General features: G+C 43.0%; 1 protein-coding gene across 1 annotated transcript in view; it reads right to left on the bottom strand.

Annotated features, from left to right (window-relative positions):
- Positions 1-1,226: 1,226 nt before the first annotated feature.
- The window catches only part of LOC307157043 (uncharacterized protein), a gene marked incomplete at both ends in the record, with an annotated part of 35,713 nt that continues 24,116 nt past the window's right edge, over positions 1,227-12,823 (bottom strand). Inside the window, 14 exons of the mRNA XM_079868788.1 lie at positions 1,227-1,277; positions 1,528-1,731; positions 1,813-2,019; positions 2,238-2,453; positions 2,889-3,071; positions 3,166-3,276; positions 3,572-3,652; positions 8,228-9,119; positions 9,350-9,428; positions 10,050-10,197; positions 10,867-11,019; positions 11,475-11,591; positions 11,680-11,809; positions 11,893-11,980. Coding sequence (XP_079724914.1) covers positions 1,227-1,277; positions 1,528-1,731; positions 1,813-2,019; positions 2,238-2,453; positions 2,889-3,071; positions 3,166-3,276; positions 3,572-3,652; positions 8,228-9,119; positions 9,350-9,428; positions 10,050-10,197; positions 10,867-11,019; positions 11,475-11,591; positions 11,680-11,809; positions 11,893-11,980 — 2,660 coding nt within the window. The remainder of the gene's footprint in view (positions 1,278-1,527; positions 1,732-1,812; positions 2,020-2,237; positions 2,454-2,888; positions 3,072-3,165; positions 3,277-3,571; positions 3,653-8,227; positions 9,120-9,349; positions 9,429-10,049; positions 10,198-10,866; positions 11,020-11,474; positions 11,592-11,679; positions 11,810-11,892; positions 11,981-12,823) is intronic.

Below are 12,823 nucleotides of genomic sequence, written 5' to 3'. Positions count from 1 at the left end.
ATATAATGCCACTGACGATTCTGCTTATCGATCCGATTCTTTAACGATTCTCTTATCGATTCTTGATAGCACTGTGTGGAAAAATGTAGACATAAGCTTAAGCTTTAAAATAAATAAAACCACTTGTTTTTTTGAAAAGCATGAGTAAGCAAACTGTAGTTTTTATGTAATCAATAGAACCTTATTGTAAAGTGTTACTGATTAGTTATACACCGATTCAGATGTCTCCTGAGTTCACTGTTGGAAAGATCAGTTGTTTTAACCATTCATTAAAGTGAATCGGTTCAAAGGAGTCATTGGTTCGTGAATTGGACGTGTCATGCGCGTTGTGTGATTATCCCAGCAGTTAGGACATGGACATCCAAGATTTGTCTCAACACAGAACACATTTCATCACTGGATAGTTTTTCGTTTTATTAAAGTGTTGTTTTATGTCAGCTGAATGTGCGGAACGCTTCTCAGAGAAGATAAGGCAACTTTAGCACAGTTCACACAGTAATTCAGGAAAAAAAAATAAAATAAAAAAATCTCCGAATGCTCCACATGAAACTTTGGTCTTCCGACCTTTTACCACCGTGTTGATTTATTTCGATTAATATGTGCGAGGGAGAGAGCGCCTAGTTTGGAGACGGTGAAGTCTTGTTTACACTTTCGCCTGGCTCCGAAGAGAGAGAGAGTGTGCGCGCGACCGGGTCTCTCTCTCTGCTCGTTCTTTCAGTTAAACATGCGCCCTGTCACAAGCGCAGCAGTTCATCTACATTACTCACCGATCAAATAAGACTGGCGAAAAAAAGAAAAAAAAAAAAGTCACTTAAACGGGCGTTAACGTCGAGGGCATACAATATTGATTGTTCATAAAACTTAGAACCCGTTCTCGAGTGGAACCGGTTTTCAATTCCCATCCCTAGTCATGACACACACACACTCACACACACACACACACAACAACAGTAATACTGCTACAGACGTGTACTCGACGCTAATCTGAAGCCATGCAACAGGAACGAGCGCAATTGACAAAAGCCGAGGAGACGTATTGTACTTGCGTATTTTAATGAGTTGATTTATCTGCGTTTTAATATGCTCTCGTTCATAGAGATTTTTAGATGGATATAGGCTTTTTAGGCAGTGTGGAATCAGCAATCTCTAACCCAGTTTGTTTACTCGTTTCCATGGCTGCAATACGCTGTGTTTCCCGCCAACTGGAATCCCGGGCAGTTGAGATACTATTGGCTGAACTGGCAGTGGGCGGAGTCACAGACCAAAACAAAAACCGACTGACAACACGGAATGTGTAAAATAATAGCAAAAACAACTGAAAAAAAGAAAAAACTGGCTGTGTTTTTCAGAGAAACGAGGATGTGAACTTAGCATGTTTCCTGAATTTCTGCAACCATATGGTATTTTTATGCTTTAGTAGAGTCAAAAAAATAAATATATATTTACATACAGCACTTTAAAAAAACATATGCATGGAGGAATTGTTCACAATAAGATGCACATTACATAAATTCCTCTGCTCCGTACCTTCATCTGCTTCTGCGTTCTCTGCAGTTGCAGCGACAGACTGAGATTGTCCTGCAGGAGTTCAGCCTCAGTTTGGGGAAGCGTGCCGTTCAGCGCTTTCAGCAGAGTCACAGTCTTTCTCCTCAGATCCTTCAGCCGCCGCTCGGACTCAGATGCTGAGGATTGGAGCGGTGAGATCTCTGACCCACAGTGATTCCAAAGAGCCTGTTGACGAGCACAGATAGGTCAGGAAAGAGGAGCAAGACAAAAACAGATTAAAACCATTTCAAAACAAGCATTACTCACAAAATAATGTGCTTTCAGATGCTCGAGGGTTTTAGTGCGACGCGTGATCTGTTCCTCGAGGAGTTGTACAATAGCGGCGGACGGAGGACACGGTAGCAGAAGCTCGAGACCCATGAGCACACAAGTCCTGTGCTGACGCTCCTCAGACACGAGCAGCGAGTGTTTGGCTACACCGCCCTCCAGAACCCTAAGAACACACTCCAGTTTCTGATGAACACACAAAATAAGATACTTCAGTACCAGAGAGTAACATGGAAAACTACAGTCAAGTAATTTCTTCACTCATCAGTATGGAGTGCCACAAGGCTCAGTACTAGGACCGTACAACAACCGTAGAATTATTCAACGTAGAACAATTTGTGAATTGAGTAAACATGAAGGGTGTTTGCTGGTGGCCTGTTGCCAAACAATGAACATGATCACACCTGCAGGTACTGTTGTCGTCTTTCCACCAGATCTGAGAGTCTCTGATCCCAGACCTGTTGCAAGTCGTCCTGAAGTGACAGTGAAGCCAGAGCCGGAGCCCGAGCCGTGAGGACGAGCAGGTCCTGCAGTCGAGACTCCTCGAACGAGGTCACGTCACGCTGGACCTCCGTCTCAAAGTGAGTCTTGCAGCGTTGCGCTAGTCTCCTGTACGCCTCCTGCAACATCGTGTTTCGCTTACGTTAACACTTCAGTAGGGGTGTAACGATACCCTCACGTCACGATTCGGTATTATTGCGATACTCCAAGACATATGAATACAATAATTCATGATTCTGAAGCTGAAAATACAGAATTATTTTAGACTAATCTGCTTGCACTGTCACTGACTAGATATTTAATATAACGTAGGCCACTTTTACTAGTAACATCAGACATTTGGCATTATCGGGACCACAGATATTCCCCCATTGCATTATTATACATTATATATACGGTAGTAGTTTAATGTAGTATTGACACTAAAACTCTGTAAACTATACACAATACATATAGTCACTATCCACAATACATAGTTGCATTTTTGTATTGCGATATATTGTTACACGGAACATGTTCAAATGAGATGATTTCGCGTCTCTGCCGACTCCTACCGCAATCTTGATCAGCACGGTGTTCAGTTCAGTGGTTATATCCGTGTGCATCGCGTGGACGTTTCTCTGCGCCACTGGAATGAGTTGAGCCAGCGAAGAGATCATGGCCCCCTCTTCACGATTCACTGCCTCTAATGCATCAGTGGGACGATCGATGATCAGCTGGAGCCTCGCAAAGGCCGCCTTCACATGGAAGTAAAACCTCATGTCAGATTTCTGGTCAAAGAGTCTTGAAGTTCACATGTAAACCAAATGTTTCAGATGCATCAGCATTTACCTGCAGCTTCTCCTGAGACGCATCAATCTCAGAAATCAGATGTGCAGATCGGTGTTTGGACTGCGTGTTACTCTGGTCAGAAGACATGCTAGCGTTCACCTCAGTGAGAGACTGAAACACAATGACACTCGGCTTTAAAAACAACAAGTTAAGATTAAAAGGGATAGCTCAGCCAAAAATGAAAACTCATCATTTACTCCCAAGTTGTTCCAAACCAGGCTAAAACCAAACTCTGGTTAGAGGGACAAAAACATCTCAGGTTTCATAAGAAATATCTTATTTGCGTTTTTCATATTAACCAAAGGCTTATGGGTTTGGAACAATGAGGGAGAGTAAATGACAGAATGCGTCTCATTTAAGCTGAGATCTGGTTCTTCAGGGTTGGAAACACAACTCAGACTCTCACCAGACTGAGCGAATGGACTTCAGATTCCAGCAGGATCTTCTGCTTCTCCAGTTGCTCTGCTTTAGACTCGATGTGTGTCAGCTGTGGTGGAGAATAACAGGGTTAACAAACAGACGCTCACTAACCAGTGATCACTTCCCTGCACTGAAGTCTGATCTACGGTCACACACACACTCTTGAAGGGACAGATTACCCAAAAATTGAAAACTTGTGGTTCCAAACCCGTAAGACTTTTCTCCATCTTTAAAACACAAATAAAGATATTTTAATGAAATCTGAGCGATTTCGGTCCCTCCACTGACAGATACGCAACTTCCACTTTGTCGCTTCAAAAGGTTCATAACGCGATCTAATAGAGAGAAGAAAACTAATCCATATTAACTGAATATTCTGAAGTGACTCGACCGCTTTAATGATGAACAGATTGAATCGACGCACACGATCTGTTCATCATATAAAGCAATCGAGTCTCTTCAGAAGATTTGGACTAAACCACTCGATTCATATGATTAGTTTTATGAGCTCTATGAACTTTTTGAAGCATCAAAGTGGCAGTTCTGTAGCGGTCATGAAGATGAACAAAAGTCTTATTGGTTTGGAACGACATGAGGGCAAGTAAATGAATTTATTTTCAGGTGAACTGACCCTTTAAAATTAGATATGGTTTTTCCCACTTTGGTAATACGGGACGGGATTTTTTTTTTTTAAACGCAGGAGAGATTTCATACGTCAGAAGGAGAGAGAAATCTGATCGGCTTATTTTTAGAGATGCTTGCAGAGAAAGGCTCACCAGAACAAAGTTAGTCGGTAGAAGCGCCGATTACAGCACTTAAACACGGCATAAGTCAGATTTGCATGATATGTCCCCTTTAATCGTCTGTAAGAGTGCGCAGTCTGTGAGTATCTAAAGTCCTTGCTTATAGTCAACAGTCAAACAATCAAACAATCAAAAAGCCATTCTTTTTTAAATCTCCTCATTCTTTGTGCAAGGTTGCTCAGAATGACAGGGCCTGATAGCTCCTAATAGGGCCGGGCCTTTCTCTTTCTCAGGTGTGAAAAGCTTACATATTAATGATGTGATCACGCCTCCCGCATAAAGCTTTCTTACACAAAACACGTCTTACAGATTTTAAATCAATATATTGTCTGAGCAGTCAGGGTGATTTTCACATAGTTTGAGCAAATATTCTAGGCTACATGATACAATTTTCAAAAGTCTTGTGAAGAAATAATCAGTATGGGTTTCATGACCTTATTTCAGTGACAATTTTTTTTGTATTTTCACAAACCACGCATAAATGTCATTATCTCAAAACTACAAACTTTTACATACATGCTGATATATTATTGTAGCAAGAGTTTGTGCTGAATACAGTGTAATTAGACTTTAGCCATGAAAATGTCACAAGTAACAGAAATAAGCACAAATGTCAGAGCATGTCAGAACACCTCCAGGTCCAGAAAACAGCTCAGACCCGGTTAAAGCTAAATATAACAAGTCTAGAACATGACAATGACGTATATTTTACATGAACAAAAATGTCCTGAGGTAGTGCACTGGTTCAAAAGCATAAATGCTGGTTAATACGTTAACGTTATTTGATGAACAGATTTAAATGCAAATGTACATCACACGCGAAAACAATGCTCACTGGATCGACATCAAGTCAAGTCACCTTTATTTATATAGTGCTTTTAACAATACAGATCGTGTCAAAGCACTTAACAGTATCAAATTGGAGGATAGAGTGTCAGTAACGTATAAGTAAGGGATAATGTATAGTGAGCCGGTTGTTATAGTGAATAACAACCCCGACAGGCTGAACGGGATCCCGACGCGAAGCGGAGGGATCTTGAATCAGCCTGAAGGGGTTGTTATTCACTATAACAACCGGCTCACTATACATTATCCCGCTTATTACATGGCTACCTACAAAATAAATAATTTGACACAAATTATTTATTTAAAAAGGAGTTTATTGATTTAAAAACGATTGTATTGCTTCCGTCAAAGAAAATAGTCCGTTCCGCGTCCATAGCAACGCGCTGTTTTTCATGGCAACGGTCTGTTATACTTCGCAGCGGTCTGTTATCAAGAAATAACAGACCGCATTCTACATTGGAATTCAGCCAAGCCATGTAATAATAAGATTTAACATTCACTTTTCAGTTAAAGGCATTTCATTATTGAATTCAGAGATGTCATTGTCTAGCTCAGTTTAGTTTAATTAGTATCCGTGTAATCAAATTGATGATAATCGCTAATGAAGGCAAATTGCAGAATTAAATAACTTTTTGAATAAAGTTAAATAAGCACAAGTTAATTTACATTTGACCACAGTTAAAACATTTACTTGTCTAAGATTCCTCAGTCAGATTATATTAACTTTAAGAATAACGGTGAAAAAACAAGACAACACACTCATATCAACAGCAATACTAGGCCATCTTGGTAACTCTTCTCATTTTAACATTTCTGAAACATTAACCAACCTCTCGAAATTATTTATATAACGTTAGATCCGGGTGTTGGCCTTTCAGGTGCTTTGCTGTATTAGGCCCCGATCACACCTAACGCGTTTCTCAGGTTCGAAAACGCGAGGCACACAGCACTGCCCCAATCACACAGAACGAGCAGTGCGCTGCATTTATGTTGCTAGGCAACCACTGAAACAGCTGTCCTGTCAGTCAAATCAGCCTTTTATTAACTTATTTACTCTGTTAACATTGTGGTAGTTATGGTTCGTGAAGTCGTCAAGCTCCTGGTAACCCGTGAGAGCACCACAAGTTTATCCTCCATCATCGCACTCTCCGGCATTCAAGCAACTGTAGCTTTCATCACTACAGCGGAAGCCCCACCTCTCCATTCACTCGATTGGACAGTGGAAAAAAAACGCGATGACTCGGGCGCTTTTTCCGCTCGGAGTTGCTTTTTTTTCAACTTCAAAAACGCGAGGCGCCTGGGGCGCATAAACAGCGCGCAGAACGCTCGCTCCCATAGGAAACCAATTGAAAATAGACGCCTCTCACTGCAAAAAACACATCGGGTGTGATCGGCCCCATTCACTTCACTTTTGCTATTTAACCAGAGCGAATGAGATGAGCGCGCGTGTGGTGTTTGTCAACACGCCTTTGGAGAGAAGTGAAAGTGACAGCTCGGCTGGTATCGGTGTATAGATACTTCGGGAAATTAGTATTGGTACCGTACTACCGTTCAGATATTTCAGTATCGATATTTATCGAAATATCAATATTTTGGACAAATCAAATCGACAGTGGGTGGCGGTTAGTGTTATTTTAATAAAATTTAGTTCAGTTAGAGAACAGACACTACAATTAAAAACTATAAATCGTGAGCTGAACGAGTCGCAGCACAGATCAGCAGGAGTCAGATCTCATTTAAGGGGGGGTACCATGGTGTTTCATGTATTCAGAGTTGTTTACACTGTTAAAGAGATGGATTCTCATGTTAAACATGGGCAAAGTTTTAAAAAAATATTTTGGACTAATAACGGAGAATTTCTGTGCCTAAAATCTTACTTCCGGGTTGGTACAAGTTTCGGCTGGGTTCTTTTCGAACGTGGATCTAATGACGTAGATCAGAGTGGAACTCCTTATATGAGCATTTCTCTCGGAAAAGCTCGCCCGCGCGCACTTCGACCAGAGGAGAGCGAGACCGCGCACATCAACGCGATTCAACAGGAAATCATCGGCAGCCAGCACTGCATAGGATTTGTTCAAGAATGTCTCCAAAAAAGTGTGTTTTTGGATGTGAGGGAAAGCTTACCGTGTCCACCAGCTTTCCAAAGAACCCAGTGTTACAGGAACAGTGGATGCCGTTTGTTTTTCCGGGGCAGCAACGGAGTGTAGGAAGTGCGGTTGTGTGTTCTGGCCATTTCAGTGACGAATGTTTTATTAACAAGGCTCAGGTCGACGCTGGATTTGCAAATCGTTTGCTATTAAAACGTGGAGTAGTCCCAGTGATAAAAGACCCCATTCATGCAAGTACAACTGGATCAGATTTCTGTCTTTTGCTGGAAATCAAGAACTACCGCTTGACTCTATAGCTCCGCCTCCAGGACTTCGGCTTTTTCCGGAGAGAATCGGAAAGCTGAATTTTTCATTTATAAATATAATAAAACTAAACACTTTTTTGAGATATTAAGGATGCACTACTACTCTATAGGTACTCAAGATTAACATGAGATTAGGTGAAACTGTGCATGTTATGTACCCTTTAATCACGAGATTGAGGAGTTGACTGACAAGATGATGGAATATTTGGTGTCAAAGCAAAGCGAATTTGTCATTGTACCGTTTTGTTGTTGTGTTTTTCATCAAGGATAATAGGCTAATGAAGCAATCCACCCTTGAATTGTCACTAATTTGAAAGTGAAACTAAAATGCACACAGGCGTGGAGCGAGCAGAGCAAACGTTTTCAGTTCATTCCTATGGAAAAACTCTCGCTCTGGACCACACCATTACGAGCGCCCATGTGCATTTTACTTTTGTCTTCAATTTAGCGATTTAAAAGCCCCGTCTTAGATACCGGTGTCGTCACACGCCGATTAACCGGTGGGAAAATATCCTCACCACCACATCCCCAATACGCATAAAACAGAAGTGCATTGTGGGGACGAGAGCTTGGGTTGTACCTGTGAGCGCAGGAGGGCTTCTGAAGACTTCTCCAGCTCTGCCAGCTTCAGCTCCAGTGCGACGCTCTTCTCCTCGGCTCTCCGGGTCTCCTGAACCTGCGTCTCCAGTCGACTCCGCAGCTCCTCCAGCTCAGAGAGGGCCTGCTCCTGTCCTGACGGCGGGGGTCGAGTCTCCAGCTTGTTCTTCAGCTCAGAGAGGGCCTGCTCCTGTTCTGACGGCGTGGGTCGAGTCTCGAGCTCAGGGAGGACCTGGTCCTGTTCTGATGGCGTGGGTCGAGTCTCCAGCTCAGAGAGGGCCTGCTCCTGTCCTGATGGCGTGGGTCGAATCTCCAGCTTGTTCTTCAGCTCAGAGAGGGCCTGCTCCTGTTCTGATGGCGTGGGTCGAGTCTCGAGCTCAGGGAGGACCTGGTCCTGTTCTGACGGCGTGGGTCGAGTCTCGAGCTCAGGGAGGACCTGGTCCTGTTCTGACGGCGTGGGTCGAGTCTCGAGCTCAGGGAGGACCTGGTCCTGTTCTGATGGCGTGGGTCGAGTCTCAAGCTCAGGGAGGGCCTGCTCCTGTTCTGATGGTGTGGGTCGAGTCTCAAGCTCAGGGAGGACCTGGTCCTGTTCTGACGGCGTGGGTCGAGTCTCGAGCTCAGGGAGGACCTGGTCCTGTTCTGACGGCGTGGGTCGAGTCTCCAGCTTGTTCTTCAGCTCAGAAAGGGCCTGGTCCTGTCCTGACAGCGTGGATCGAGCCTCCAGCTTGTTCTTCAGCTCAGACACCTCCAGCTGGAGCGCAGCGCTCATCTCCTCTGCTCTGCGTTTGCTCTGAGTCTCGGCGTCCAGCTGACGCTCCAGAGACGCCACCTTCAGCGCCAGCTCATTCACCCGGGGAGAGTCGAGGAAATGACTCCTGAACACAGAGGAGAAATGATAGAAACATGCATTTATGCTGCAGAAGAGCATGCGAGCACTGCTGCTAGAGCTGACCGATTAATCACAGTTTACATGAAATCACACTTACATCGAGTTGGCTTATCGCGATGATGAAAACGTTTAACAGTAAACAAAACTAGGCTAACAACCGATTTAAACGCCCCATTAGAGAGTAAAAGCAGTGTTATATTGGTGATGCGTCCTCACCCGTCCGAGGAGCTGCGGGCCGTGATGCTGCTCGTCTCCATGTTGGGTTCATCAAAGCGGCTGTCGAGCTCATCCACATCTGGACGCAAAACACCACAACTGAGCAAACGCCTCATGAACCTTTATCTAGTGATGGACACACAAATCTTCTCGGCTTGACCGGAATTCAGCAGTGTCGCGTTTTTAATGAGTCAAAAATAATTGTGTTAAATGAGCCTGTCTTAAGATGGACCAGTTGGTTTGCATTGCCGGCATATGCTTAATTACAACAATTAATTTGATATAAAAGCAACAAAAAAAAAAAAAAAAAAAATAAATAAAAAAAAAATAATATATATATATATAATAATAATAAATATTTTAAGACAAGAGGGATTTAAGAAGTTGAAGGTTATCCTAACTTTAGGAAGTCATTTGTTCAACTTGTATATTTAAAGGACACAAGTTTTGAATTACTCAGACGGAGGAAAACTGTCAAAAACAAGAAACAGACTAAAAGAAATCAAACATTTATGATAATTATTTAAAAGAATGTTCTTAAAAATCAAGTAATAAATAAGCCTTCAGTCCCTGGTGTGGCACTGGCCATATTAAGGTTTTTCGGCCAAGCCTTCATTCTGAACATGACATTTACGTGCTTCACAGCGACTGCAGAAAAACCTTCAAACACAAGTGATTTCTCAAGTGTTGAGACTCGTACCCTCTCCCTCTTCAGGCAGAGAGCAGTCGACTCTTCTCTTCTTGATGCACGGCTCAGCGAAGCTCATGTCAGTGGAGCTGGGATCTTCCTCCAGCAGATGCGCAGATCTCAGCAGATTCCCACCCCACGTCCCTCTCCGCTTGGGAACCTGTGCGATCAAATGCAACAATCAGATCCACGGCCTTCACGAACACGGAGCAGTTACGATTAGGGCTGGGAATTAAAAAAATACTTGAGGTCAGGAATCGGATACTTGTTATAAAACTTAGATTCCTCTTATCGATTCCTTAGTGAGCATTTCAATATGACTTTAAACGCGGGACGATTCGCTGTTTTCTGTGCCGCGCACACATCCAAAGCGATGTTAAACTATTCAAGCGTGAGACGACTCGCTGTTTTCAGTGCAGGCGTGAGTAACTATATAGAGCAACTCTTAAAGTGACAGCAGCCTAATATTCCTGCTGCCGTCTCTATAATAACACTAATCAAACAACAGAAGACAGAAAAAAAAAAAAAAAAAAAAAAAAATCCCGGTTCTAGACTGAATAACATTTTTTCTAATAACTATATATAGTTATATATAATAACTATTTTCATATGTATATTTTATTTAAAAAGTGCAGTGTTGGCTATATATTGTTTTTCTATGGCATTTTTAAGCCATGCAAACATTCCTTGTGTAAGTGTTCTTCAGCCTGTTGATTTTTGTTCATGATATTAAGCTACAATTAATTGTTTTGCAATAAGACAGAATTGAAACAGGAATGGTTAATTCAAACGATACCCAACGCTCGATACGACTGGTGAAATGGGTCACCTTCGAGATCGGGGCGACGTTTGAGGCAGTAACGAGCAGCTTGGTCAAGTTGTTGATCCGGTTCTGCTGATCTCTCTGGAGCTGGTCTTTCTCCTGCAGAAGCTGACACAGCGACTCTCGCTCGGTTTCAGTCGTTTGAGTGACGGAGGACACCTGTGAGAGGAGATGGGAAAGAGATTGTGTTATTACCGGACAACTGTCAAACCTGTGATGTACATGCTCACATAATACGCATGTGCACCGCCACTGTTCTCACAGATTCATGGTTTTGTAGTTTACATGGAGATAACGTTGTTTTGCACCTTGGAACCAGTTTCAAAGTTTGCGTTCTCGAGCCCTAAACACTGTTGTTGTGCAGATGAGCGGCCAGAACACAGTAAAAGTTTCCTGTGAGAACGGTGTCGTGTTAGCGGCCCCCAAGTTAATAACTAATTTTAGCAATGGGAGTGCATCAATCAACACTAAAGTTATTGTCCAGAAGAAGTTATTCTAGATCTGCTGTAAAGCCTGAACAATCTCTGTTGCTGTAATCTCCTGTTATCACTGTAAAGCTGCTGTGAAACACTATATTGTTAAAGCGCTGTATAAATGAAGGAGACCTGACTTACCTCTTGCAGACGGCGTCTAAGAGCAACAATCTCGTTGCGATATCTCTTCAAGAGCGCGCCTTCAGAGACCTCCGTGACGCGAGGGTCGTTCTTCATGCGCTTCGCTGCACTGGCAAACTTTAAACCGCAGTAAGAGCACAGATGAGTTAAGCACATCTCCCCGTATCAGAGCGGACAGCAGTGAAGAAGCGCACGGTCCTCGTACCTGTAAAGTGCGGATGGTCTCGTCCACATTGGCTGGCGTGATGGTGCAAATAATCACAGTTTTGGCATTTCCACCCAGAGAGTTCTGCAGGATTCGGGTCAGCTTGCTGTCTCTGTAATTCACAAAGCCCCTTCCAGATGGAACGGAAACCAGACATTATTGTTTGCTACGGTTTGCCACCAAAAACAGGGTGAAAGTCACGAAATAACTCACTTCTGACTCTTGTCGGATAACTTCTTAATGACTTGACGCAGGATGAACACACTGCGGTTTATGTTGCACCCTTCTTTCAGCCGGGCTCCTGAAACCAGAGAGAGCTTTTAACACACAAGTTCATTAAATCATAGTTATATTTTAAGCTTCTCCTAAATGGCTCAAACTTTGGCTGTATCCGCTCATTTGTGACCAGGAACAGTTCTGTGTCACTTACCGGCTGTGAAAATACTAGATTTTATGCTTTGAAAATATACATTTGGATATTTAGACGTTTTACAAGATTTATTTGTCGAGGTTTATTTTTTATTTTTTTTATAATCATTGTGAAGTATCATTTTTGCGATAATTGACTCGCACTCATTTCACTCACTGTCTGTGTGCGAGTGTGAGTGCGAGTGAGTGTCCGTGTGTGTGCGTGTGCAAGTGTTAATCTTTTGCACTCAGAAGGTTTTTTTTTTTAATGACTATTTGTGCCAGGTTCAAAACACACAGTATTTCTGACTGTTACGATAGTCCCTGTTGTGCGATTTTGACTCTTTGACTCGTCAGACTACACCTTGCATCCCGACCAATCACCACTTGCTCTCATTAGCGGCGTGTGTGATGTCATCAAGGCGGCGGAACTAGCGACTGACCTCCAGAAAGAAGAGCGTACACAAGCGATGGCTGCCGAAGTGGCGTGTTTTGTACCGGCTGTCTTGTCAGAAAAGCCCCATAAAAGAAATAAGTTTTGTGGAGATTTGGCAACTATACGCCAGCGTTGATGAGGTTTCCTCGAGGCACTGCCATGACAGAGACGCTTCAGAAACCCAGTGAGAGCTGGAAACGGCTTTAACTAGCAACTCGTATTCTCCTTCGCTACAGAGAAAACTTGGATAGACAATCACAGAGGCGTATACATAACCAAAAGTGCCAGATTCGAAATCTC

The sequence above is a fragment of the Squalius cephalus genome (assembly GCF_949319135.1).
Source record: "Squalius cephalus genome assembly, chromosome: 4".
NCBI classification, from domain to species: domain Eukaryota; kingdom Metazoa; phylum Chordata; class Actinopteri; order Cypriniformes; family Leuciscidae; genus Squalius; species Squalius cephalus.
Note: the sequence above shows the minus strand (reverse complement) of the source record. Positions and strands in the feature narration are given on the sequence as shown.